A 27,915-nucleotide genomic window follows, 5' to 3' on the forward strand; every position below is an offset into this window, starting at 1 on the left:
TTTTTCATCACCTTGAGTGGGTTTGATTTTCTGTTCTTACAATACTCCTTGAAGGTTTGGTCTGTTTTTATCACTTTATTTTGTGGGCTTGGGTGGATAACAAGAATGTTAGGTCAAGGATGTTTTCTTCTGTCTGTATAACAAAGTACAGTTTGTGTGTGGAAAAGGGTTGTGTGTCATCATTTATTTTTGTTGGTTTTCTTTTATCTTGTAAGCCTCTTCTATTTTTTGGAAAACTGTAAGGAGAATGGGTATTATGTCTTCTCTATATGTCTGATAAAATTCAGCGGTCAATCCATCTGTCCTGGGGTTTTGTTCTCGGGTAGTTTTTTGATTACCGATTCAATTTCATTGCTGGTAATTGAGCTGTTTAGATTTTCTGTTTGTTCCTTGGTTCGTCTTGGAAGGTTGTATTTTTCTAGGAAGTTGTCCATTTCTTCTAGGTTTTCCAGCTTTTTAGCTTCTCTGTATTCCTGTTCTTCTATTTCTATTCCATTAACGGCCTCATGCACCTCATCCAGTCTGCCCTTAAGTCCTTCCAGAGACCGTTTTCTTTCTGTATTTTCCCTCCTGACTTGATCTCTTAGCTCTTACATATTTCTCTGCAGGCCCATGAGCATGGTTATGACCTTTATTTTGAATTCTTTTTTAGGAAGATTGGTTATATCTATCTCCCCAGGCCCTCTCTTTGGGTTTGTCTGGGTAATTCTGGAGTGTACTGAATTCTTCTGCCTTTTCATGGTGATAGAGGTATTTGCAGGCAGGTGGCGCATGTGTCAGCGGGGAGAACAAAGTCCCTTCCTGCTTGCTGGTCACCTTGCCCTTCTCTGCTGCCTGTGTCAGTTACCCGCACACCGGGATCAGCGTCCAGGCTAATCCCAATAGCTTCCACGGGCGGGGCAGCCCAGAGCCCTGCCAGGAGTGGGCTGCTCGCTGGATGTGCTCTCCTGAGTACGGTGCCCCTCCACGCCTTGTGCCGGCTTCCTCTGCCTGCGCCGGGCAGCCGCGCGCCGGCGGCAGCCTCTGGCTCTGGCCTGTGTGGCTGCGCGCCAGGAGGAGACTCTGGGTGGCTGCTGTGGATGGAGCCCCTCTCCGGCTGCTTGGCCACCATGGCGGGGCTGCTCTGGCCAGGTGGTACGAATGGGGGGGCTTGTTGTCACCGTGAGCAGCTTCAGAGCTGTGTTGCCACCCTGAGGGCTTCGGCGCCTGACGTTCCTCAGGATTCGCAGCTTGCTGGGCCGAGTGTGCCGGGATGACTGTCCAGCTGTGAAGCCCCTGTCCCTTTAAGACTTTCAAAAAGCACTCACTTTTCTTTTGTCCCAGGGGAGCTGGCTGTGGGGACCTGCTCGCAGATTTTACTTTTCTGTAATATCCAGCGCACCATGCAATGTGTGTCTGTGCTCCCGGTGCGGATCACTAGGGCTGGGTATTCAGCAGTCCTGGGCCTCCTCTCCCTCCCGGCTCCAACTCCTCTCCTCCTGCTGGTGAGCTGGGGTTGGGGGAGTGCTCAGGTCCCGCCAGGTCACGGCTTGTATTTTACCCCCTTCGTGTGATGCCGAGTTCTCGCAGATGTAGACGTAGCCTGGCTGTTGTACTGTATCCTCTGGTCTCTTTTAGGAATAGTTGTATTTGTTGTATTTTCAAAAATATATATGGTTTTGGGAGATTTCCACTGCCCTACTCACACCACATCTTTTCTCCTCCCTCTTATCATGTCATTTTATCCTTTTTGTTAATGTGATGTATCACATTGATAGATTTAGGGATATCGTACATCCTTGCACCCCTGGACTTAACCCCACTTTGTCATGGTGGGTGATGATCCTTTTGATGTATTTTTGAATTTCGGCTGCTAATATTTTGTTAGGATTTTGCATCTACATTCATCAGGGATACTGTCTATAATTTTCTTTTTTTTTGTAATTTTCTTTTGTGTCTGTCTGCTTTTGGTATTAGAGTGATACTGGTCTCATAGAATGAGTTTGGAAGTATTCCCTCATCTTCTACTTTTTAGAATACTTTGACAGATGACTACTAGCTTTTCTTTAAATGTTTGGTAGAATTCAGGTGTGAAGCCATCTTTACTTTTGTTTGTTTGGAGTTTTTTGATTACCAGTTCAATTTTCTTACTAATTGGTTTGGTCAGATTCTTTGCTTCCTGGGTTAGTCTTGGGAGGTTGTACTTTTCTAGGAATTTGTCCATTTCTTCTAGTTTGGCCAATTTGTTGGCATGAATTCTCTAATAATTTGTATTTCTGTGGTGTCAGTTTTAACTATTACTTTTTCATTTCTGATTTTGTTTATACTGTGTCCTCTCTCTTTTTTTCTTGATAAATGTGGGTTGGGGTTTGTCTATTTTGTTTATATTCTCAAAGAACCAGCTCTTGGTTTCATTAAATTTTTTCTCTGTTTTATTCTCAATGTCTTTCTGCTCTGATCTTTATTATGTCCCCTCTTCTACTCACTTTGGGTTTTATTCTTCTTTTTCAAGTTTTCTTAGTTGTGAGTTTAGATTATTTATTTGCAATTATTCTTGAGTAGGCCTGTATTGCTCTGTATTTCCCTCTTAGAACAACTTTTGCAGCATCCCACAATTTTGTAGTATTGTGTTTTTGTTTTCATTTATCTCCCTATATTGCTTGATTTCTTCTTTGTTCATTGATCCATTGATTATTTAGAAGCATGTTGTTTAGCCTCCATGTGTTTGTGGGCTTTTTTGTTTTCTTTCTGTAATTTATTTCTAGTTTCATACCATTGTGGTCTGAGAAGTTGCTGGATACAATTTCGATCTTTTTGAATTTATTAGGACTCTTTTTGTGGCCTAGTATGTGATCTATTCTGGAGACTATTCCATGTGCACTTGAGAAAAATGTGTATCCTGCTGCTCTTGGGTGGAATGTTCTGTAAATACCAGTTAAATTCATCTGGTGTAATGTATTGTTCAGTGCCTCTGTATCCTTATTTATTTTATGTCTTGTTGATCTGTCCATTGATGTAAGTAGTATGTTAAAGTCCCTTAATATGACTGAGTTCAGTCTGTTTATCCCTTTTGTTCTCTGAGTATTTGTTTTACCTATTTGTCTGCTTCTATGTTAGATGCATACATATTTATAACTGTTATATTCTCTTGTTGGACTGATCCCTCTATCATTATGTAATATCCTTCTTTGTGTCTTATTACTGTCTTTGATTTGAAATCAATTTTGTCCAGTACAAGTTCTGCTACTCCTTTTTTCTCCCTATTCTTTGCATGAAATATTTTTTTCCATTCCTTCACTTTCAGTCTATGTATGCCCTTAGGTCTGAAATGAGTGTCTTGTATGCAGCACTGGGTCTTGTTTATTTATCCATTCTGCCACACTAGGCTTTTGATTGGTCCATTCAGTCTATTTACATTTAAGGTAATTATTGATAGGTATGTACTTACTGCCATTTCGTTTTCTGGTAGTTTTTGTAGTTCATCTCTGATCCTTTCTTCCTCTCTTGTACTCATCTCTTGTTATTTTATGGTTTTCTTTAATGTTTTGATTGTATTTCTCTTCTTGATTTTTTAAGTATCTATTATAGGCTTTAGGCTTTGGTTATCATAAGGCTCATGGATAGTTTTTTAAATATATAACAATCTGTATTAAGTTGGTGGTCACTCTGTTTTGAACAGTTTTCAAGTACTTCCTTTTTACTCTTCTTCCTCCACACTTTATGTATTAGATGTCATAATATGCATTTTTTGTGTATTCCTTAACTTTTTTTGTGTATAGTTGATTTTAGTACTTTTGTTTTTCTTTTTTAACTTCATACTGTTTAGTTAGTAATTGGTCCACTATCTTTACTGTGAGTTTATTTTCGCTGATGAAAAATATGTAGGCTTAAAAATATTTCCATCTATAGAACTCCCTTTGACATATTCTTAAGGCCTGTTTAGTGATGGTGAATTCTTTTAACTTTCATTTATCTGGGAAAATTATAATCTCCTCTTTAATTCTGAATGATAACCTTGCTGGGTACAGAATTCTTGGTTGAAGGTCCTTCTGTTTCAGTACTTTAAATATTTCATGCCTCTCCCTTCTGGCCTGTGAAGTTTCTACTGAGAAATCTGCTGATAGCATTATTGGGTTTTCCTTGTGTCATTTTTTTTGCCTCTCTCTAGTTGCTGTCAGTACCCTCTCTTTATCTTTAGTCTTTGTCATTTTAATTATTATATGTTTTGGTGTTCTCTTCTTTCCTTTTGTCAGGGGCTCTCTATGCCTCCAGGACCTCGGTGATATTTCCTTCCCCAGACTGTGGAACTTTCCAGGAATCGTTTCTTCAAAGGGCCTTCCTGCTTCTCTGTCTCTCTCTTCTCCCTCTGGTACTCCTATTATGCAAATATCTCTTTGTTTGGAGTTGTCTCACAGCTCTCTTAGCATCCTCTGATTTCTAGAGATTCTTTTTTCTCTCTGTACCTCAGCTTCATTGTTTTCCTATTCTCTAATTTCCATCTCATTCATTGTGTCCTCTATTTGTAGCAATTATTATTCATTCCCTCCATTGTATTTTTCATTTCAATTACTGTGTTCTTCATCTCTTATTGGCTCTTTTTCAAATCTTCTATTTGTTGAAGTTCTCCTTGAGATCAATCCTTTTCCACAGTTCAATGAGCATATTTATGACTGTTACTTTGAAATCTTTATCAAGAAGATTGGTAATCTCCATTTCATTTAGCTATCTTTCTCATGTATTACCCTATTGCTTTTGTTTAGAACAAATTCCTGGGCCTCCTTATGTTGGCTGGATTTCTGTGTTTCTTCCATAGTATTAGATTGGTCCACTATGCCTCATGGTCTAGAGAATAATGGCTTTATGATGAAGGCATCCAGTGGTGCCCAGAAGGTCAGGACTCTTCATCTGTACCTGGTTCTTTTTTGCAGTGGAGCCAAAGTTGCTGTTGGCAGGTTGTGTGTAGGGCTGCCTTTCTGCCTGTCTGCCAGCAGTGGCTGCTGTCTGTCAGCAGAGGTCCTTTATGGGCCATACAGTGGATATGTCTGCTGAGATCATTGTGGGTGGGGCCTCCCTCTACCTGCCAGGCAATGATGGCTGTGCTGATGGGCCAGCAGGGGCAGACACAGAAGGGAGCACAGAGAATGGCTGGGCCACTAGCAAGGAGGAAAGGGCATTTGGAGCTAGCTCCCACAGGCACCTCCCCAGTTCAACTGAGAGAGGGCTGAGAAAATTGGCAAAGCCTCCATCTGCCTGCCAGGCAGTAAGGTCTGACCAGTGATGTGCCAAGAAGGCCAGGCAGGTATTGAAGGATGTGCCTTGGGGCTGAGCCACCAGTGAGGGAAGTAGAGCATATGGGGCTGGGCCCATGAGCACCCTACCAGTTGGGCTGAGGGAGGGCTCAGGCAGCATCATCAACCTGCCCGTTCTCCCCCAGATAGGGCTCTGTCCAACTCCCACTCCTCTGGCACCCTTCCTGCTGCTGCTGATATCTCACACTGCTACCTCTGTGTGCTGGGTCTCAGCAGGACCAACGGAGTGTGCCTGTCGTCCACAAGCAGAAGGAGTCTCAGCCTTCCATGGTGCTCCAGCTCTCCCAGGTGTCCAGTCCTGTTAATTACCAAAGCCTGATGCAATGTGGACCAGTATACCCATAGCAGATCTCCAGGGCTAGGTGAGCAGAGGTCCTGAGCACTTATCCCCTCCCTGTTCTATTCCTCTCTCTCCTGCTTGTGGGCTGGGATGTGGGGAAAGGCTTGTGTCCTGCTTGATTGCAGCACTGTCACTTTACTCTTATCTGTGTGGTATTCTCTTCACCAGGTGTAGACAGTCTGTTCTGCAGTCTTCATGCCATTTTCAGGGTTAGTCATATTTCTATAGTTGCTTCCTTGGTGTGTATGTGGGAGGGGGTTTCTGTCCCCTTTCTACTCCAATTTTTTTTTCCTCTGCTACACTTAAAAGTCTCTTAATTATGTAACAATACTCATGTAGGCTAGATAGCTGGCACTTGGAGTTACTACTTGTGAACCTGAATATGTGGAAATACTGTGTTGCTCATGAGTCAAGGAATATATAGATTGGTTTTATATGTATTTTGTCTTCTTTCATAAGTTCAGTTGGCTTTTTCATTTCTTCTTATTTATTTTATTGTCCATTTCTGCTTCCAGTTTTTTAATTTCTTATTCAAGGTGGTTTGAATAAGAAATGACTATCTATATCTGTATCTATGTATATCCATATATCTATCTATATCTATCCATATATAAAATAAGATAATGTCATTCAGTTAGAGGAAAGCACCATGGTTCCTGAATGAATACATTATTCTTGTTATTAATCTCATGACTTGACTATGAATTTCAATGAGAGATGTCATAAATCTTTTGTTCCAATATGAAGAGATAAACAGCAGTGCTGCATGATGCTATTTAAAATTGGTAAGGTTGCAATAATGAATATTTGATGTTTTGATGAAATCTCTGGAGAAATTATATTGTATTTCCAATTCCAATATCAGTTTCACTCTGAAATCTTGACCGTCATTCTTTCTGGTTCATGAAACAAATGAAATTTAATATACCATCTTCATGACATCTGCCATTTCTGTAAGAGATAGCTACCTTTGTCGGTTCATGATTCAGAAAGAGAAGAAAGTGATGGATATGGATATGTGGCTCAAACCTAAAGATATGCATAGATATTTATGTATAAGTGTTATGGGCTGAATTGTGTCCCCAGAAATTCATATGTTGAAGTCCTAACTCCAGTACCTCAGAAAATGACTGTATTTCGAGATAGAGCACTTAAAAAGGTAATTAAGGTAAAATGAGGTCATATAAGTGAGCCCTAGCTCAACATGCTTAGTGTCCTGATAAGAAGAGATTAGGACACCTACACACACAGAAGAAAAACTTCATGAAGACACAGGGAGAAGGTATCCATTTACAAGCCAAAGAGAGAGGGCTTAGGAGAAATCAGCCCTGCTGACACCTTGATCTTGGACTTTAAGATTCCAAAACTATGAGAAAATTAATTTCTGTTATTTAAGCCACCCAGTCTGTGGTGCTTTTTTGACAGCCCTAGCAAACTTAGATTATAAGGGTGCCCATCACAGAATTTTGAAATAACAGCTCAAAATGGAAACAACATAATTGGCCAACAATAGGGGCATACATATACTGATCTCCAAGGCTACCTATCCTACCTCCTCTGGCAATCTCTTTGATGGTGGTGAAGGGCAGCAAGAGTAGTCAAGGATGTGGACTACTGCCATCATATGTAACCTCAGCCAAATCGTGAAAATTATCGGTAGAATGAACTCGGCTGTCTTAGAGTCTTTGGTTTCCTGTGCAATGGGTAGAATAGCAAGGCACCATAGATTAATACATTAGTTTTATTTATGCTGGTCAAAAATATACCAGAGGAGTCAGAGAAGCCAAAATGGCAGCATGAGTAGGGGAGCAGAAATCTCCTCCCAAAACCATATATATTTTTGAAAATATAACAAATACAACTATTCCTAAAAGAGAGACCAGAATATACAGTACAACAGCCAGGCTACATACACATCTGCGAGAACTCAGCATCTCATGAAGGGGGTAAGATAGAAGCCACGGCCTGGCGGGACCTGAGCACTCCCTCTACTCCAGCTCCCCAGCAGGAGGAGAGGAGTTGGAATGGGGAGGGAGTAGAAGGCCATGACTGCTACATATCCAGCCCTAGTCATCCACACCAGGAGCACAGACACACAGTGCTTGGTGTGCTGGATATTAGGGAAATGAAACAGTAAAATTTGTGAGCAGGTCCCTGCAGCTGGCACCCCTGGGACAAAAGTAAACCGAGTGCTTTTTGAAATCCTTAACGGGACAGGGGCCTCACTGCTGGATGAATGCATCCCAGCACACTCCACCCAGCAGCTGGAAATCCCGGGGAAATTCAGGCACTCCAGCCCCCTGGGAGGCAGGGCAGCTCTGAAGCCCCTCATGGTGATAAAAAGCCTCCCATCCATTCCCCCTCCGGTGCAGCCCCACCATAGCAGAAGAGCAGCCTGAGAGTGGATGCATGCACAGCAAACTCCCAGAGCCTCTTCTGAAGCCACCCGGGCCAGACTCAGAGGACCCGCCAGTGCACACAGACAGAGAAAGCCAGGACAGGGTGCCAAGGGTCGCCATTCTTGCAGGAGAGCACACCCGGCATGCCTGCCCCTCCCTGAAGGACTCTGGGCTGCCCCAACTGCTGCCCCACCTGTGGCAGCTCAGGAAATAAAAATGGAAGCTGCTTTGAGGAGGCAAAGTTGACCAACAAGCAGGAAGGGACTCTGTTCTCCCACCTAATACATGCGCCAACTGCCCACAACTACGTCTATAGCCATAAAAAGGAAGAAGAATCTGATCCAGTCCAGAATCACTCAGACAACCCCTGAGAGGGAGCATGCAAGAGGTAAAGGAACAAGTTAAGACGGATAATACAGAAACAAAACAATCTCTGGAAGGACTTAAGAGCAGACTAGATGAGGGGCAAGAGGCTGTTAATGGAGTAAAAATAAGATAACAGGAACACAGAGAAGCTGAGGCAGAGAGAGATTAAAGGATCTCCAGGAATGAAAGAAAACTAAGAGAACTGTGTGACCAATCCAAATGGAACAATATTCGCATTATAGGGGTACAAGAAGAATAAGAAAGAGAAAAATGGATAGAAAGTGTCTTTGAAGAAATAATAGCTGAAAAGTTCCCCAAACTGGGGGAAGAAATACTCTCTCAGACAATGGATGTCCAGAGAACTCCCAACACAAGGGACCCAAGGAGGACAAATCCAAGGCACATAATAATTAAAATGGCAAAGATCAAGGACAAGGACAGAGTATTAAAGGCAGCCAGAGAGAGAAAAAAGGTCACCTACAAAGGAAAATCCATCAGGCTATCATCAGACTTCTCAGCAGAAACCTTACAGGCCAGAAGAGAATGGCATGATATATTTAATGCAATGAAACAGAAGGGCCTTGAACCAAGGATAGTGTATCCAGCATGATTAGCATTTAAATATGAATGAGGGAATAAACAATTCCCAGAGAAGCAAAAGATGAGGAAATTTGCCTCCCACAAACCACCTCCACAGGATATTGTAAAGGGACTGCTCTAGATGGAAGCACTCCTAAGGCAAAATAGATGTCACCAGAGAAAATGAAATCACAACAGAGAAAGCAGCCCAACCAAATACAAACTAAAGGCAAAAAATAAAATCACCTACTCACAAAAGCAGTCAAAGGAAACACAAAGAGCACAGAATAAAACACCTAACATATAAAGAATGGAGGAGGAAGAATAAGAAGGGAGAGAAATAAAGAATCATCAGACTGTATTTATAATAGCTTAATAAATGAGTTAAGTTAGATGGTTAGATACTAAAGGAGCTACCCTTGAACCTTTGGTAACCATGAATCTAAAGCCTGCAATGGCAATAAGTAAATATCTTTCAATAATCACCTTAAATGTAAATGGACTAAATGGACCAATCAAAAGACACAGGGTAATAGAATGGATAAAAAACCAAGGCCCATCTATCTGCTCCTTACAAGAGACTCACCTCAAACCCAAAGACACACACAGACTAAAAGTCAAAGGATGGAAAAAGATATTTCATGCAAACAATAGGGAGGAAAAAGCAGGTGTTGCAGTACTAGCATCAGACAAAATAGACTTCAAAACAAAGTAACAAGATATAAAGAATGACATTACATAATGATAAAGGGTTCAGTCCAACAACAGGATATACCATTATAAATATCTGTGCACCCAATACAGGAGCACCATCATATGTGAAACAAATACTAACAGAATTAAAGGAGGAAATGAAATGCAGTGCATTCATTTTAGGAGACTTCAACACACCACTCACTCCAAAGGAAAGATCCACCAGACAGGAAATAAGTAAGGACACAGAGGCACTGAACAACACACTAGAACAGATGGACTTAACAGACATCTACAGAACACTATACCCTAAAGCAGCAGGATACACATTCCACTCAAGTGCACATGGAACATTTTCCAGAATAGACCACATACTAGGCCACAAAAAGAGCCTCAGTAAATTCCAAAATATTGAAATTCTACCAACCAACTTCTCAGACCACAATGGTATAAAACTAGAAATAAGTTGTGCAAAGAAAACAAAAAGGCTCACAAAAAAAAGGAGGCTTAACAACATGATCCTAAATAATCAGTGGATCAATGACCAAATTAAAATAGAGATCAAGCAATATATGGAGACAAATGACAACAGCAGTACAAATCCCAAACTTCTGTGGGATGCAGTGACAGCAGTTCTAAGAGAAATTATGTAGCAATCCAGGCCTATTTAAAGAAGGAAAAACAATCCCAAATGAATAGTCTAAATTCACAATTATTGAAATTGGAAAAAGAAAAACAAATGAGGCCCAAAGTCAGCACAAGGAGGGACATAATAAACATCAGAGAAGAAATAAATAAAATTGAGAAGAATAAAACAATAGAAAAATCAATGAAACCAAGAGAAAATAAACAAAATACATAAACCCCTAGCCAGACTTATTAAGAGAAAAAGAAAATCTACACACATCAATAGAATCAGAAACAAGAAAGGAAAAAATTATGACAGACCCCACAGAAATACAAAGAATCATTACAGAATACTATAAAAATCTATATGCTAACAAACTGGAAAATGTAGAAGATATGGACAACTTCCTAGAAAAATACAACCTTCCAAGACTGACCAAGGAAGAAACAGAAAATCTAAACAGACCAATTACCAGCAATAAAATTAAAGTGATAATAAAAAAAATACGCAAGAGCAAAACCCCAGGGCCAGATGGATTTACCATGGAATTTTATCAGACATACAGAAAAGACATAATACCCATTCTTCTTAAAGTTTTCCAAAATATAAAAGATGAGGGAATACTTCCAGACTCATTCTATGAAGCCAGCATCACTCTAATACCAAAACCAGGCAAAGACACCACAAAAAAAGAAAACTGCACACAAATATCCCTGAAGAATATAGATGCAAAAATACTCAACAAAATATTAGCACACCAAATTCAAAAATACATCAAGAGGGTCAAACACCATGATCAATTGGGATTTATCTCAGGGATGCAAGGGTGGTACAACATTCGAAAATCCATCAACATCACCCACCACATCAACAAAAAGAAGGACAAAAACTACATGATCATCTCCATAGATGCTGAAAACACATTCGACAAAATTCATCATCCAATTCATCATCTATTCATTATCCAAATTCATATCCACAATGAGATATCACGTCACACATCTCTCAACAAAATGGGTATAGAGGGCAAGTACCTCAACATAATAAAGGCCATATATGATAAACCCACAGCTAACATCATACTGAACAGCAAGAGGCTGAAAGCTTTTCCTCTGAGATCAGGAAGAAGACAGGGATGCCCACTCTCCCCACTGTTATTCAACATAGTACTGGAGGTCCTAGCCATGGCAATCAGACAAAACAAAGAAATACAAGGAATCCAGATTGGTAAAGAAGAAGTTAAACTGTCACTATTTGCAGATGACATGATATTGTACATAAAAATCCCTAAAGACTCCACTCCAAAACTACTAGAACTAATATCGGAATTCAGCAAAGTTGCAGGATACATAATTAACACACAGAAATCTGTGACTTTCCTATACACTAACAATGAACCAATAGAAAGAGAAATCAGGAAAACAATTACATTCACAACTGCATCAAAAAGAATAAAATACCTAGGAATAAACCTAACCAAGGAAGTGAAAGACCTATACCCTGAAAACTACAAGATGCTCTTAAGAGAAATTAAAGAGGACACTAACAAATGGAAACTCATCCCATGCTCCTGCCTAGGAAGAATTAATATCATCTAAATGGCAATCCTTCCCGAAGCAATATACAGATTTGATGCAATCCCTATCAAATTACCAACACCATTCTTCAGTGAACTGGAACAAATAGTTCAAAAATTCATATGGAAACACCAAAGAACCCGAATAGCCAAAGCAATCCTGAGAAGGAAGAATAAAGTAGGGGGGATCTCGCTTCCCAACTTCAAGCTCTACTACAAAGTCACAGTAATCAAGACAATTTGGTACTGGCACAAGAACAGACCCACAGACCAGTGGAACAGAATAGACTCCAAACATCAACCCAAGCATATATGGTCAATTAATGTATGATAAAGGAGCCATGGACATACAATGGGGAAATGAAAGTCTCTTCAACAGATGGTGCTGGCAAACTGGAAAGCTACATGTAAGATAATGAAACTGGTTCACTGTCTAACCCCATTCACAAAAGTAAATTCGAAATGGATCAAAGACCTGAATGTAAGTCATGAAACCATAAAACTCTTAGAAAAAAACATAGGCAAAAGTGTCTTAGAGATAAACACGAACGATGTCTTCATGAACATATCTCCCCAGGCAAGGGAAACAAAATAAAAAATGAACAGGTGGGACTATATCAAGCTGAAAAGCTTCTGTACAGCAAAGGACACCATCAATCAAACAAAAAGGTGTCCTACAGTATGGGAGAATATATTCATAAATGACAGATGCGATAAAGGGTTGACATCCAAAATATATAAAGAGCTCACACACCTCAGCAAACAAAGAGCAAACAATCCAATTAAAAAATGGGCAGAGGAGCTGAATAGATAGTTCTTTAAAGAAGAAATTCAGATGGCCAACAGACACATGAAAAGATGCTCCACATTGCTTGTCATCAGAGAAATGCAAATTAAAACCACAATGAGATATCACCTCACACCAGTAAGGATGGCTACCATCCAAAAGCCAAACAGCAACAAATGTTGGCGAGCTTGTGGAGAAAGGGGAACCCTCCTACACTGCTGGTGGGAATGTAAATTAGTTCAACCATTGTGGAAAGCAGTGTGGAAGTTACTCAAAATGTTTAAAATACAAATACCATTTGACCCAGGAATTCCACTTCTAGGAATTTACCCTAAGAATGCAGCACTCCAGTTTGAAAAACACAGATGTGCACCTATGTTTATTGCAGCACTATTTACAATATCCAAGAAATGGAAGCAACCTAAATGTCCATCAGTAGATGAATGGATAAAGAAGATGTGGTATGTATACACAATGGAATATTATTCAGCCATAAGAAGAAAACAAATCCTATCATTTGCAACAACATGGATGGAGCTAGAGGGTATTATGCTTAGTGAAATAAGCCAGGTGGAGAAAGACCAAATGATTTCACTCATCTCTGGAGTATAAGAGCAAAGAAAACTGAAGGAACAGAACAGCAGCAGAATCACAGAACCCAAGAATGAACTAACAGTTACCAAAGGGAAAGGGACTGGGGAGGATTGGTGGGAAGGGAGGGATAAGGGTGGGGAAAAAGAAAGGGGGCATTAAAATTAGCATGTGTAATGTGTGGGGGTACAGGGGCGGGCTCTACAACACAGTGAAGACAAGTAGTGATTTTACAGCATCTTACTATGCTGATGGACAGTGACTGTGAAGGGGTATGTGGGGGGGGGACTTGGTGAAGGGGGGAGCCTAGTAAACATAATGTTCTTCATGTAATTGTAGATTAATGATACCAAAAAAAATCCCATCTGGGTATTTATGATATGCAAATAATCAGAGAGTGCATAGAGGATGTACCCAGGTCACTATAGCACAGTGCCTGGTGACCCATTTGTGGTTAAGGAAATAAAGAAGAAAGGGAAAAGACGGGATGTTGCCTGAAATGGCCAAATGTCCAGTAATCAAAGATTGACTAAACCATTGTACATGAATATCCTGTTAAGGACTATTTATGTCTATGTATTTGATATGATAAATCAGAATGCAAAATCGCCTTCAAGGATGTCTGTGTGTGTTTCATATGCTCAGAAACAGAACTGGAGCACATTCCATGGTGATTTATGGGTATGGGAATTACATGTGATCGTCATTTCATTCTGCATGTTTCTGTATTCCCAAAGTTTCTGCAACAGACACCCTACTTCTGCCATCAGAATAGTCATAAAATGTGACTAGAGAATTTTTTGAACTGGTCAGAAAAATGTCAACAAAAATAAAATTAGCTTTTTGTGTGTGTGCTGGACTTCATGCACTGTGTTGGGGATACAGAGAAGAGTCTGATGCAGTTCCTAAGTCCTTGAACCCAGAGACCATTGGAGGAGACAAATTTAGATAAATGCAGTGCAACATAAAGTATTGGCTAAGATGATAAATAAGAGAGCAGCAGAAATGCAAAGGGAAAGCACTCACTGTTCAGGGGAGCTAAGCAAAAGCATCACCAAGGAGGGGTTATTTGAACTGTGCTCTGACGAGCAAAGAGGAGTTTGTCAGGAGGCCCTAGTCAAAGTAGGGGCATTTCCCACAGCCAGATCAGCAAGAACAAGGGAAGGAGAGCAAGGTGTCATCAGCGTTGGAGAGCAAAGACGGAGGCAATGAAGAAAAGTCCTGTATGGCCACTAACAGTTGTGGATTCCATCCTGTGGGGAATGAGGAGCCCAGAGCAGATTTGGGGGAAATCACTTCAGTAGTAATATTAAGGACAGCCTCAATCAGACTCCAGCTAAGAAAGCTTACTTAAATCATTTTTAAGTTATTCATCTTTGGGATTTTGTTTGTTTGTTTTCATTAGAATGATGAAATTATGGGTCACTCCCTTTTGTCTATTCTCCCCTTTTTATATATGCTGTCCTGTTGCTAAATTCATTTCATAATTTAAAAAATTTGGGAAACAGTTTTACAGAGTGTCAACCAAGTTTTGCTCTGCAGATGCTATCTCTTCTTATGACTGAAAAGTATGAATCAGGTTGGAAATGGCTTCTCCCAGAAAAAATTTCTCATCAACCAGAACATTGAAAACTTCTTCCGCAAAGCAAATCATTGCCTCTTCTCAGTGGGCTTCCAGTCATTCAGCCATGCATCTTCTATGCAGTTGTGAACATATCTGCAGCCTGCCTTTTTCACTTACCATAAGCATTTTCCCATATTGTCTTCCATTCTCTGAAATGCTCCATCAAATGTTCCTTAATCACCCATGAGCAGATGCTCCATAACTTATTTAAATATTCCCCCACAGATGGGCTTGTAGTTTGCTTCCAATGTGCTAAAATAAGTCTCCCATGAACTTCTTTATATGTCAGCTTATTTTTTGGAATCAACTATTAGAAAAGAGAAGCTGGGGTAAGGGTGAATGGAATCAGTCCCAGAGTAGTTAAAGAATATGGACATATCTAAGACCCTTCACACATAATGCCAAATTGATTTGTGTGTGGGGTGTTTCCATTCACACTCCGTGTGCAATATGTTTTTTAGCTGCTGCTCTTTTTCGTGGCAGTTTGCCTGGATTTTAGTTCTGTATCTAACAACCAGGGGCAAGTCCCACTTCATTTCTGTCCTTTAACTAAGGAAGGGTGAGGGTAGGAGGGGGAGGGGTGGTCTTGCTGCTAAAATGTTTGTTTCTATTCCCTATGACTAATAAATTTGGAATTAAGAAAAAAAAGCAGATTGGATATGGTGGAGGAGACGATAAATAAAATGTAAACTAGAGAAGAGGAAGACAAGGAAGCTGAGGAACAGAGAGAAAAAAGGATCTCTAATAATGAAAGAATATTGGGAGAACTGTGTGACCAATCCAAATGGAACAATATTCACATAATAGGGGTACCAGAAGATGAAGACAGAGAGAAAGGTATAGAAAGTGTCTTTCAGGAACTAATTGCTGCTGAAAACTTCCCCAATCTAGGGAAGGAGATAGTCTCTCAGGCCATGGAGATCCACTGATCTCCCAACACAAGGGACCCAAGAAAAACAACACCAAGACATATAGTAGTTAAAATGGCAAAGATCAAGGATAAGGACAGACTGTTAAAAGCAGCCAGAGAGACAAATAAGATCACATACAAAGGAAAGCCCATCCAGCTAACACCAGACTTCTCAGCAGAATCCTTACAGGCCAGAAGGGAGTGGCATGATGTATTTAATGCCATGAAGCAGAAGGGCCTGGAACCAAGATTACTTTATCCAGCAAGATTAGCATTTAAATTTGAAGGAGGGATTAAACAATTTACAGATAAGCAAAAGCTGAGAGAATTTACCTCCCACAAACCATCTCTACAGTCTATTTTGGAGGGACTGCTGTAGATGGAAGTGTTCCTAAGGTTTAATAGCTGTCACTAGAGGTAATAAAACCACAGTAAAGAAAGTAGAACAGCTAATTACAAGCAAATGCAAAATTAAATTAACTATCCCCAATGTCAATCAAGGGATAGACAAAGAGTACAGAATATGATACCTAATATATAAAGAATGGAGGAGGAAGGAAAAAGAGGAGAAAAAGAAAAGAAACCTTAGATTGTGTTTGTAATAGCATATTAAGTGAGTTAAGTTAGACTCTTAGATAGAAAGGAAGTTAACCTTGAACCTTAGGTAACCATGAATCTAAAGCCTGCGATGGCAATAAGTACATACCTATCGATAATCACCCTAAAGGTAAATGGACTGAATGCACCAATCAAAAGATATAGAGTCACGGAATGGATAAAAAAACAAGACCCATCTATATGCTGCCTACAAGAGACTCACTTCAAACCCAAAGACGTACACAGACTAAAAGTGAAGGGATGGAAAAGATAGTTCATCCAACTAATAGAGACAAAAAAGCAGGAGTTGCAGTATTTGTATCAGAGAAAATAGACTTCAAAACAAACAAAGTCACAAGAGACAAAGAAGGACATTACATAATGATAAAGGGGTCAATCCAACAAGGAGATATAACCATTATAAATATCTATGCTTCCAACACAGGAGCACCTACATATGTGAAACAAATACTAACTGAATTAAAAGGGGAAATAGAATGCAATGCATTCATTCTAGGAGACTTCAACACTCCACTCACTCTGAAGGCCAGATCAACCAGACAGAAGATAAGTAAGGAGACAGAGGCACTGAACAACACACTAGAACAGATGGACCTAACAGACATCTACAGAACTCTACACCCAAAAGAAGCAGAATACACATTCTTCTCAAGTGCACATGGAATATTTTCAAGAATAGATCATATACTAGGCCACAAAAAAAGCCTCAGTAAATTCAGAAAGATTGAAATTGTACCAACCAGTTTCTCAGACCACAAAGGTATGAAATTAGAAATAAATTACACAAAGAAAATGAAAAATCCCACAAACACATGGAGGCTTCACAACATTCTCCTAAATAACCAATGGATCAATGACCAAATAAAAACAGAAGTCAAGCAATTTATGGAGACAAATGACAACAATAATTCAACAACACAAAATCTGTGGGACACAGCAAAGGCTGTGCTGAGAAAAGTATATTGCAATACAGGCCTACCTCAGGAAATAACAATCCCATATAAGCAGGCTAAGCTCACTATTAATGAAACTAGAAAAAGAAGAACAAATGAGGCCCAAAGTCAGTAGAAGGATGGACATAATAAAGATTAGAGCAGAAATAAATAAAATTGAGAATAAAACAATAGGAAGAATCAATGAAAGCAAGAGCTGGTGCTTTGAGAAAAAAAACAAAATAGATAACCCCCTAGCCAGACTTATCAGAAAAAAAGAGAGTCTACACACATAAACAGAATCAGAAATGAGAAAGGAAAAATCACTACGGACACCACAGAAATACAAAGAACTATTAGAGAATACTATGAAAAATTGTATACTAACAAACTGGATAACCTTGAAGAAATGGACAACTTTCTAGAAAAATACAGCCTTCCAAGGCTGGCCAAGAAAGAAACAGAAAATCTGAACAGACCAATTACCAGCAACGAAATTGAAGTGGTAATCAAAAAACTACCTAAGAACAAAACCCCTGGACCAGATGGCTTCACTGCTGCATTTTATCAAACATTTAGTGAAGATCTAATACCCGTCCTCCTTAAAGTTTTCCAAAGAACAGAAGAAGAGGGAATACTCCCAAACTCATTCTATGAGGCCAGCATCACTCTAATACCAAAACCAGGCAAAGACACCACAAAAAAGAAAATGACAGACCAATATCCTTGATGAACATAGATGCAAAAATACTCAACAAAATATTAACAAACCAAATTCAAAAATATATCAAAAAGATCATCCATCATGATCAAGTAGGATTTATTCCAGGGATTTAAGGATGGTACAACATTCGAAAATCCATCAACATCATCCACCACATCAACAAAAAGAAGACAAAAGCCACATGATCATCTCCATAGATGTACAAAGAGCATTTGACAAAATTCAACATCCATTCATCATAAAAACTCTCAACAAAATGGGTATAGAGGGCAAGTACCTCAACATAATAAAGGCCATATATGACAAACCCACAGCCAACATCATACTTAACAGCGAGAAGCTGAAAGCTTTTCTTTTAAGATTGGGAACAGCACAAGGATGCCCACTTTCCCCACTTCTGTTCAACATAGTCCTTGAGGTCCTCACAATGGCAATCATACACCACAGAGAAATAAAAGGCATCCAGATTGGCAAGGAAGGTGTTAAACTGTCCCTATTTGCAGGTGACATGATATTGTACATTAAAAATGTAAGGAATCCACTCCAAAACTACTAGATCTAATATCTGAATTCAGCAAAGTTGCAGGATACAAAATTAATACACAGAAATCTGTTGCATCCTATACACTAACAATGAACTAGCAGAGCGAGAAATCAGGAAAACAATTCCCTTTACAGTTGCATCAAAAAGAATAAAATACCTCAGAATAAACCTAACCAAGGAAGTGAAAGACCCTGAAAACCATAACACATTCTTAAGAGAAATTATAGAAATACAAATAAATGGAAACTCATCCCATGCTCATGGATAGGAAGAATTAATACTGTCAAAATGGCCATCATGCCTAAAGCAGTCTATAGATTCAATGCAATTCCTAGCAAAATTCCAGCAGCATTCTTCAATGAACTAGAGAAAATCATTCTAAAATTCATATGGAACCACAAAAGACCTCGAATAAAAGCCTCCACAGGGATCCGGGCGATGCTGCGGTCGTGGCTGTGTCCACCCCACCGTTTCCTGGACTTGCCATTGGAATGAGGAGGGAGATGTCTAGGCTGGCATGTACATACAGTGAGACAACGAATTTGACCGGATCTGTACTGTTGGAACTCAACCAGGAGTTGGGAGGGGTGCAAGGTGTAGCGCTCCAAAATCTTATGACTATAGACTATCTACGGTTAAAAGGACATATGGGAGGTGAACAGATCCCAGAAATGGGCTGCTTTAATTTGTCTGATTTCTCTCAGACTGTTCAAGTACAGTAGAACAATATCCATCATATCATAGACAAATTTTCACAAATGCCTAGGGTGCCTAAATGGTTTTCATGGCTTCACTGGAGATGGATGGTAATTATAGATTTGCTTTGTTTATGTCACCGTATTCCTATTATGTTAATATGTGTGTGCAAATTAGTTAGTAGTTTAAAACCTATACATACTTAAGGTACTCTACAAGAAGATATGTCAAAGAAATAATCAATCCTCCCATGTTTCCTTCATATGCTACATCTATAGCTTTTCTTCTTCCTTCCTAATTACAACCCTTAAATAGAATTCGTGCCTCATATCGAATTTACCGAGTATCATAATTCCTCCAAGTGGTAAAGATACGTCAAGACAAATGCTGGGCATAGAAGCCACAGGGCATAAATCTGCAAAGAAGTAAAAAGCAAACCTTTTCAAACAATATGGCTTCTCTCTCACTTACCAACTTTACATTTCCCTGTATGGCCCCGGAAGATGACTGGTTAGCCAGAGACGGGTAAGATTCCTCAAGGGAGGAACAACCTAAGACAGGCATAGTCGCAGGGGGGCCATCAGATGAGAAATTGGGGATCAACAGAGGTGAGGCTCAGAACCTCACCCCCCCTGCTTTGAGAGAAATCTTCTGCATCCATGGATGTTTTATTGCCCTTGTCTAGCTTGAATTAACACATAGTCTACAGGCACACACCTGATCATCTACAATTGCTCTCCTACAACACTAAACTATGTTTTCTACCTTTATCTTGCATCTACCTACCACTTCAGCATTTTATTAAAAATAAAAATAATAATAATAATAAAGGGAGAAATGTGGGATCAACATATAAATCAAGTATAAAAATCAAATGAATATTCATATTTGACCTGATTGTTTATAGTTCATAATGCATGATCAAAACTGAAAGTTTCTGTGATGACTGCCCTTGTACTGTTCACCATGTAAGAATTTATTCACTATGTAAGAATTCGTTCACCATGTAAGAACTTGTTCGTTATGCTTCAGAAGATTGGAGACTGACGAGAGTTAGGCTTGAGATGGATTAATGATTGTACATTGAGCATTGACCCCCCTATACTGAATTTTATTGTTGTTAACAACCATTTGATCAATAAATATGAGAGATGCCCCCTCAAAAAAAAAAAAAAGACCTTGAATAGCCAAAGAAATTTTGAGAAGGAAGAATAAAGCAGGGGGAATTATGCTCCCCAACTTCAAGCTCTACTACAAAGCCACAGTAATCAAGACAATTTGGTACTGGCACAAGAACAGACCTATAGACCAATGGAACATATTAGAGAGCCCTGATATAAACCCTCTATATGGTCAATTAATATACGATAAAGGAGCCATGGACATACAGTGGGGAAACGACAGCCTCTTCAACAGCTGGTGTTGGCAAAACTGGACAGCTACATGCAAGAGAATGAAACTGGATTACTGTTTAACCCCACACACAAAAGTAAACTCAAAATGGATTAAAGACTTGAATGTAAGTCATGAAACCATAACACTCTTAGAAGACAATGTAGGCAAACATCTCCTGAATATAAGTATGAGTAACTTCTTCCTGAAGGCATCTCCTTGAGCAAGGGAAACAAAGGAAAAAATGAACTCATAGGACTACATCAAACTAAAAAGTTTCTGTATGGCAAAGGACACCATCAACTGAACAAAAAGGCATCCTACAGTATGGGAGAATATATTTGTAAATGACACATCCGACAAGGGGTTAACATCCAGAATATATAAGGAACTCACATACCACAACACCCAAAGAGCAAATAACCAAATTAGCAAATGAGTCGAGGCTATGAGGAGACAGTTCTCCAAAGAAGAAATTCAGATGGCCAACAGACACATGAAAAGATGCTCCACATCACTAATCATCAGGGAAATGCAAATTAAAACCACAATGAGATATCACCTCACACCAGTAAGGATAGCCAGCATCGAAAAGACTAATAACAACAAATGCAGGCGAGGATGCAGAGAAAGGGGAACCCTCCTACACTGCTGGTGGGAATGTAAACTAGTTCAACCATTGTGGAAAGCAGTATGGATGTTCCTCAAAAAACTAAAAATAGAAATACCATTTGACCTGGGAATCCCACTCCTTAGAATACACCCAAAGAATACAGCTTCTCAGATTGAAAAAGACATATGCACCCCTATGTTTATTGCAGCACTTTTTACAATAGCTAAGAAGTGGAAGCAACCTAAGTGTCCATCAGTAGACGAATGGATAAAGAAGATGTGGTACATATACACAATGGAATACTATTTGGCCATAATAAAGAAACAAATCCTACCATTTGCAACAACATGGATGGAGCTGGAGGACATTATGCTCAGTGAAATAAGCCAGGCAGAGAAAGACAAATGCCAAATGATTTTCCTCATTTGTGGAGTATAACAATGAGGCAAAACTGAAGGAACAAAATGGCAGCAGATTCAGAGACTCCAAGAAGGAACTAGTGGTTACCAAATGGGAGGGGTGTGGAAGGGTGGGTGGGGAGGGAGGGAGAAGGGGATTGAGAGGCATTATGTTTAGTACACATGGTGTGGGGGATCACGGGGAGAACAGTGTAGCACAGAGAAGGCACATAGTGGATCTTTGGCAACTTGCTGCACTGATGGACAGTGACTGCACTGGGGTGTGGGTGGGGACTTGATAATATGGGTAAATGTAACCACATTGTGTTTTCATGTGAAACCTTCATAAGAGTGTATATCAATCATGCCTTAATAAAAAATTTAAAAAACAAAGAAAATAAGAAGACATGTCATAGACTGAGAGAAATACTTTCAAATCGTGTATATGATAAAAGGTGTATCCATGATAGAAGGAGACTCTTAAAACTCAATAGTAAGGAAACAAAGAATCCAATTAGAAACTGGGTAGACGGGCTAAAAATGCAAAGAAGATACACGAAAGGCAAATGTAAAACTGCTCAACATCCTTAGTTACTAGGGAATTGTATATTAAAACAATGAGACACCAGTATAAAACTATTGGAATAGCTTTAAAAAAAAACCTGACCAATACCAAATGCTGATAAGAATGCAGAACTGGTAGTAATACAAGATGGTCCAGACAGTTGGAGGCCAGTTCGGCAATTTCTTACAAAGCTAAACATAGTCTTACTATATGATCCAGCAGTTGCGCTCTTAATTATTTACCCAATTGAGTTGAAAACTTCTGTTTACACATCAACCTGCAGATGAGTATTTATGGCAGCTCTATTCATAATCACTAAAAATTGGATGTGACCAAGGTGTTTTCTATAGGTGAATGGATACGCAAGCTGCAGTACTTCCAGGCAATGGAATATTACTCAGGGACTAAAAAGCAGAGTGAGCTGTGAAGCCACAAAAAGATGGAGGAAACTTCAATGCATAGAAAGTGAAAGAAGTCAGTCTGAAAAGGCTATGTAGTGTACAATTCCAACTATGTGACATTCTGGAAAAGGCAAAACTAGAGACAGTAAAAAGTTGCTGGAAATTCAGGGAGAAATTCAGGAAGGGTTGAAAGGGGATTTCATAGGGCCATGAAAATATTCTGTATGATACTGTAATGGTGGCTACATGGCATTGTGCATTTATTAAAGCCCATAGGACTTCATAGTACAAAGAGTGAACTTTATCATATGCAAAGAAACATTTAGGAGGTTGGAGGATCACAGGAAAAGATTATGACAAGAGAATCTAACTATATTTCAATTATTGAAACAACCTTCCCAAAGTGGTGAGTGACGGTTGGGGCAAAAGGTGCTGACCTAACTTTGGAAATGAATCTGTAAGACTGAACACAAAAGGAATTACATATAATTATTGTACTGTAGTTAATAAAGTTGTTTCTTGTGGGAGTAGAGGTTGAAAATTTTGAAACCTCCATGCATATATTCTCAAACTCAACAATTAAGTAAAAGGATGAGAGATGATGAGTGCCAGATTTTTCCTTGCTGGAACAGGAATTTATAGAAAAGCAAGGAAAAGAAGCTAGAATGCATCCTTGTGATAATAGATCAGAGATGGAAACATCAGTGTGAACTCATATTTAGCCTATTATAGACACAGATGCTTACACAGAAAAATATTATATGTATTCACACAGGTTACTATACACACATATATTTACTTGCTCTGTTAGCATAGGGCCTAAAAGAAATGACACCCCAGTAGCAAAAAGTACTCCTAGCCACCAGATCTTTGTTTCTAATATCATTCTCCAATAATAGAAATCATAGATCCTTGAAGAAATGGCCAATTCTAGAACTTGGGTAGGAAATATGTAATAGGAGTCCAGAGAATCTTATAGTGCCGGAAAGTAAGGAAGGGTACTCAAAAAAATCCAGTGATGGGGTATTTCAAAGGGACATAGGAGTCAATTTCTAAAGAGCTCCTAATGGCCAAAACTGGAACAATTTTAATGATAAAATAAGTAAATTAGTATTGGATTATAACCCAAAGTATAAAATAAATACCCTTGAATCCAACCTGATATAAATAAATGAATGGGAGGAAAAGACGAACCTCCTGGGAAGAATTCCATATAGTTTATGTAGACACTCCAGGAGAAGCTAACTTTGCACTCTTCAGGTATGCCTTCACACAAATCCCAGTAGAGGGGCCACCTCTAAAATTACCACCTAGTATTCCTCTAAACTCTCAAGGTTGTCAAAAACAAGACAAGTCACATAAACTGTTACAACCAAGAGGAGCCTAAGGAGATATGACACGTAAATGTAATGTGGTTTCCTGGATGGGATCCCAGAACAGAAAAAGGAAATGAGGTAAAACTAAGGAAATCTGTATGAACTATGAACTTGAATTAGAAAGAATGTATTAATATTAGTTTTCAGTAATTATAAAAAATGTGCTATATTAATGCAAGGTATTAATAGGAAGAACTGCATGTGGAGTATATGGAACTCTGCACTATCTTCTCAATTTTTCTGTGAAACCAAAACTGTTGTAAAAATCAATGCATACTAAACAAGTGAAAGCACTGCTTGAAGGTCTCACAGTAATCCAGTGGTTTCTGTCTCTCCTGCAGTTTCGAGAGTGTTTGCTGCCTTGCCGACTCTCCCTCTCTCTCAGACGTCACTTTTGATGGCAATCCAATAGCTCAAGAGTCATGGTACAAACACACTATCCTTCAGAATATGATGCAGCTGCGCCAACTAGATATGAAGAGAATCACAGTGAGAGCTCTTTAAAAAATGCTTACCGTACTGTTTGTTTTTGCATGGGTTAGGAGATTGGGTGCATATTTTTTCTTGACATGCTTTTTAATTTTAATGAACTCTGGATTACTAGGACTGTATACTTAATAACTTTAATCACAGATTTTTTTACTACCCGTCCCCTATTCCCAAGTTCATTAAACAGGGCTTTTAAAATTCCTAGCCTCCTGTTTAATCATTATACTTGTTTTTCATTCTTCCTTAACAACCAGCTAATAATTTACTTTAGAATGGTTAAGACTTCGTTAATAAATTTCATAGTGTGATAGTTAAGAATATGGGTGCTAGAGCCAGACTGCTTGATACTGAATCCTGGCCTCCCCATTTTCTAGCCATATAATGTTTGGCAATTTACATAATCTTTCTATATCTGATTTTCCTCAAGTGTGGATCCTTATTATATTATGTCATAGGACTGTTGTTTTACCAATGGGTTTCAGCCCCAGGCAAGTTCACTATGGATTCAGTGAGACCAAGGAATGAAAATGGAACGTTCTTGGGGTAAAAGGGTTTATTACCTGGCTTTATCCCCCAGGGATAAGTCTAGCAGTAGAATCACATTTGCACCCAACAGTCTGCAGGTCTGTAATCCTCCTCGTCTCTGCCTCTTCCCAGAGCGCTGGGCAGAGCTCTTCATATAGTGATTCAGTCAGTAATAGCTATTGCCTAGGGGTGTGGGAGCAGCAGCCTAGCACAGGCCAGTTCCATCACCAAGTAGTTTAGGGTCAGGGGAGGATCCCGGCCAGAGGAACTGCCATTTTCCCCACAATTGTCAACATAATATCAAGTATATTAAGCCTTAGAACAGTGTGAGCCTCCTGAGACGCATCGGATGGAACTGCTTATGATTGATGCCATACTTTTCAAAATAGCCATCTTTTTTATTTTTTAATTAATTCTGTCGCCATGCTAGATATTTTCTACACTTAGATATTTTGATATGGCTCCTGTTCTTAGTGAAATGCTTCATATGATAACCCTGCTTTGAGGTGTACAATGCACGTTAACATATTATAGGCTCCAAGAAGTTCTGTAATAAAAAAGCTTGCCTTAATTCGGTTCACTGCACCCCAAATTATTTGAATATTTTACTACCTCAGAAATTACCTGTTAAAGATATCAGTTAAATAATCTCTGACCTAGAAAAAATCCTAAAATTCCACCTGTTATTTCTATACTCTGCTCATGTTGATGTGAATTTTGAGTAATGAGCTAGGTCTGTTCAATTGCCAATTAACTCATTGCCTGTACACAAGTTTCACAATGTGGATAGTTTTAATTTCTATCTCAGCAATATTATGGACATCTAAGGTTGCTACCAGATAGTTAACAGTGTTGATGAATTCATGAATACTAGGGATATTCTAAGGTTCTGCCTATCTCTTTGTTTCAACTTGGGAATATGGTTCTTTGTCCTATCAGTTTGTTCAGATCTATACTGTCAACACTGTTTACTACATTTACCATATCTCCATGTCTGTTTTTTTATTAAGGTATCATTGATATATACTCTTATGAAGGTTTCACATTAACAACAACGTGGTTACTACATTCACCCATATTATCGAGTCACCCCCATGCCCCATTGAAGTCACTGTCCATCAGTGTAGTAAGATGCCACAGTCACTGCTTGTCTTCTATGTGCTACACTGTCTTTCCCATGATCCCCTCCATACCATGTTTACTAATCATAATACCCCTCAATTCCCTTCTCCCCACCCACCCTCCCCTTTGGTAACTGCTAGTCCCTTCTTGGAGTCTGTGAGTCTGGTGCTGTTTTGTTCCTTCAGTTTTGCTTCATTGTTATACTCCACAAATGAGGGAAATTATTTGGTATTTGTCTTTCTCTGCCTGACTTATTTCACTGAGCATAATACCCTCCAGCTCCATTCATGTTGTTGCAAATGGTAGGATTTGTTTCTTTCTTATGGCTGAATAGTATTCCATTGGGTCTATGTACCACATCTTCTTTATCCATTAATGTACTGATGGACACACTTAGGTTGCTTCCATTTTTTGGCTATTGTAAATAGTGCTGCAGTAAACATAGGGGTGCATATGTCTTTTTGACTCTGAGAACTTGTATTCTTTGGGTAAATTCCTAGGAGTGGAATTCCTGGGTAAACGGTATTTCTATTTTTAGTTTTTTGAGGAACCACCATATGTTTTCCACAATGGTTGAACTAGCTTACATTCCTACCAGCAGTGTAGGAGGGTTCCCCTTTCTCCATATTCTTGTCAGCATTTGTTCTTCCCAGTCTTTTCGATTTTGGCCATCCTAACTGGTGTGAGGTGATATCTCATTGTGGTTTTAATTTGCATTTCCCTGACAATTAGCAATGTGAAGCATTTTCACATGCCTATTGGCCATCTGAATTTCCTCTATGAAGAATTGTCTGTTCATATCCTCCGCCCATTTTTTTATAAGCTTATTTGCTTTTTGGTTGTTGAGGTGTGTCAGTCCTTTATATATTTTGGATGATAACCTCTTGTCAGATATGTCATTCATGAATATATTCTCCCATACTGTAGGATGCCTTTTTGTTCTGCTTATGCTGTCCTTTGCTGTACAGAAGCTTTTTAGCTTGATGTAGTCCCACTTGTTCATTTTTGCTTTTGTTTCCCTTGCCCAAGGAGATGTGTTCAGGAAAAATTTGCTCATGTTTCTATTCAAGAGATTTTTGCATATGTTGTCTTCTAAGAGTTTTATGGTTTCATAGTTTACATTCAGGTCTTTGATCCATTTCAAGTTTACATTTGTGCATGGAGTTAGACAATGATCCAGTTTCATTCTCTTGCATGTAGCTGTCCAGTTTTCCAACACCGGTTGTTGAAGAGGCTGTCATTTTCTTATTGTATGTCCATGGCTCCTTTATCATATATTAATTGGCCATATATGTGTGGGTGTATATCTGGGCTCTCTAGTCTGTTCCATTGGTCTATGGTTCTGTTCTTGTGCCAGTACCAAATTGTCTTGATTACTGTCATTGTGCAGTAGAGCTTGAAGTCAGGGAGCATAATGCCCCCAGCTTTATTCTTCCTTCTCAAGATTGCTGTGGGTATTCGGGGCCTTTTGTGGTTCCATATGAATTTTAGAACTATTTGTTCTAGTTCGTTTAAGAATGCTGTTGGTATTTTGATAGGGATTGCACTGAATATTGCTTTAGGCAGGATGGCCATTTTGACTATATTAATTCTTCCTGTCCATGAGCATGGAATGTATTTCCATTTATTCATATATTCTTTAATTTTTTTCATGAATGTCTTGTAGTTTTCAGAGTATAGGTCTTTAACTTCCTTAATTAGGTTTATTACTAGGTATTTTATTCTTTTTGATGCAATTG

The 27,915-nt window shown here is 39.2% G+C and overlaps 1 protein-coding gene across 16 annotated transcripts in view; it reads left to right on the forward strand.

Annotated features, from left to right (window-relative positions):
* Nucleotides 1-27,915, forward strand: part of LRRC49 (leucine rich repeat containing 49) — a 201,467-nt gene that overhangs the window by 108,040 nt on the left and 65,512 nt on the right. For 15 of the 16 annotated variants that reach the window (XR_012120775.1, XM_073212103.1, XM_073212105.1 and 12 more), the window contains one exon: nucleotides 24,382-24,529. Coding sequence is in view for 15 of the 16 variants with exons in the window: in XM_073212103.1 (XP_073068204.1) it covers nucleotides 24,382-24,529 (148 nt within the window). In the remaining variant the exon portion in view is untranslated. Of the gene's footprint in view, nucleotides 1-5,510; nucleotides 5,651-24,381; nucleotides 24,530-27,915 lie in introns of those variants that run through there. The other variant, XM_073212111.1, reaches the window with a different exon arrangement.

Source organism: Manis javanica, chromosome 8 (genome assembly GCF_040802235.1).
Source record: "Manis javanica isolate MJ-LG chromosome 8, MJ_LKY, whole genome shotgun sequence".
NCBI lineage: Eukaryota > Metazoa > Chordata > Mammalia > Pholidota > Manidae > Manis > Manis javanica.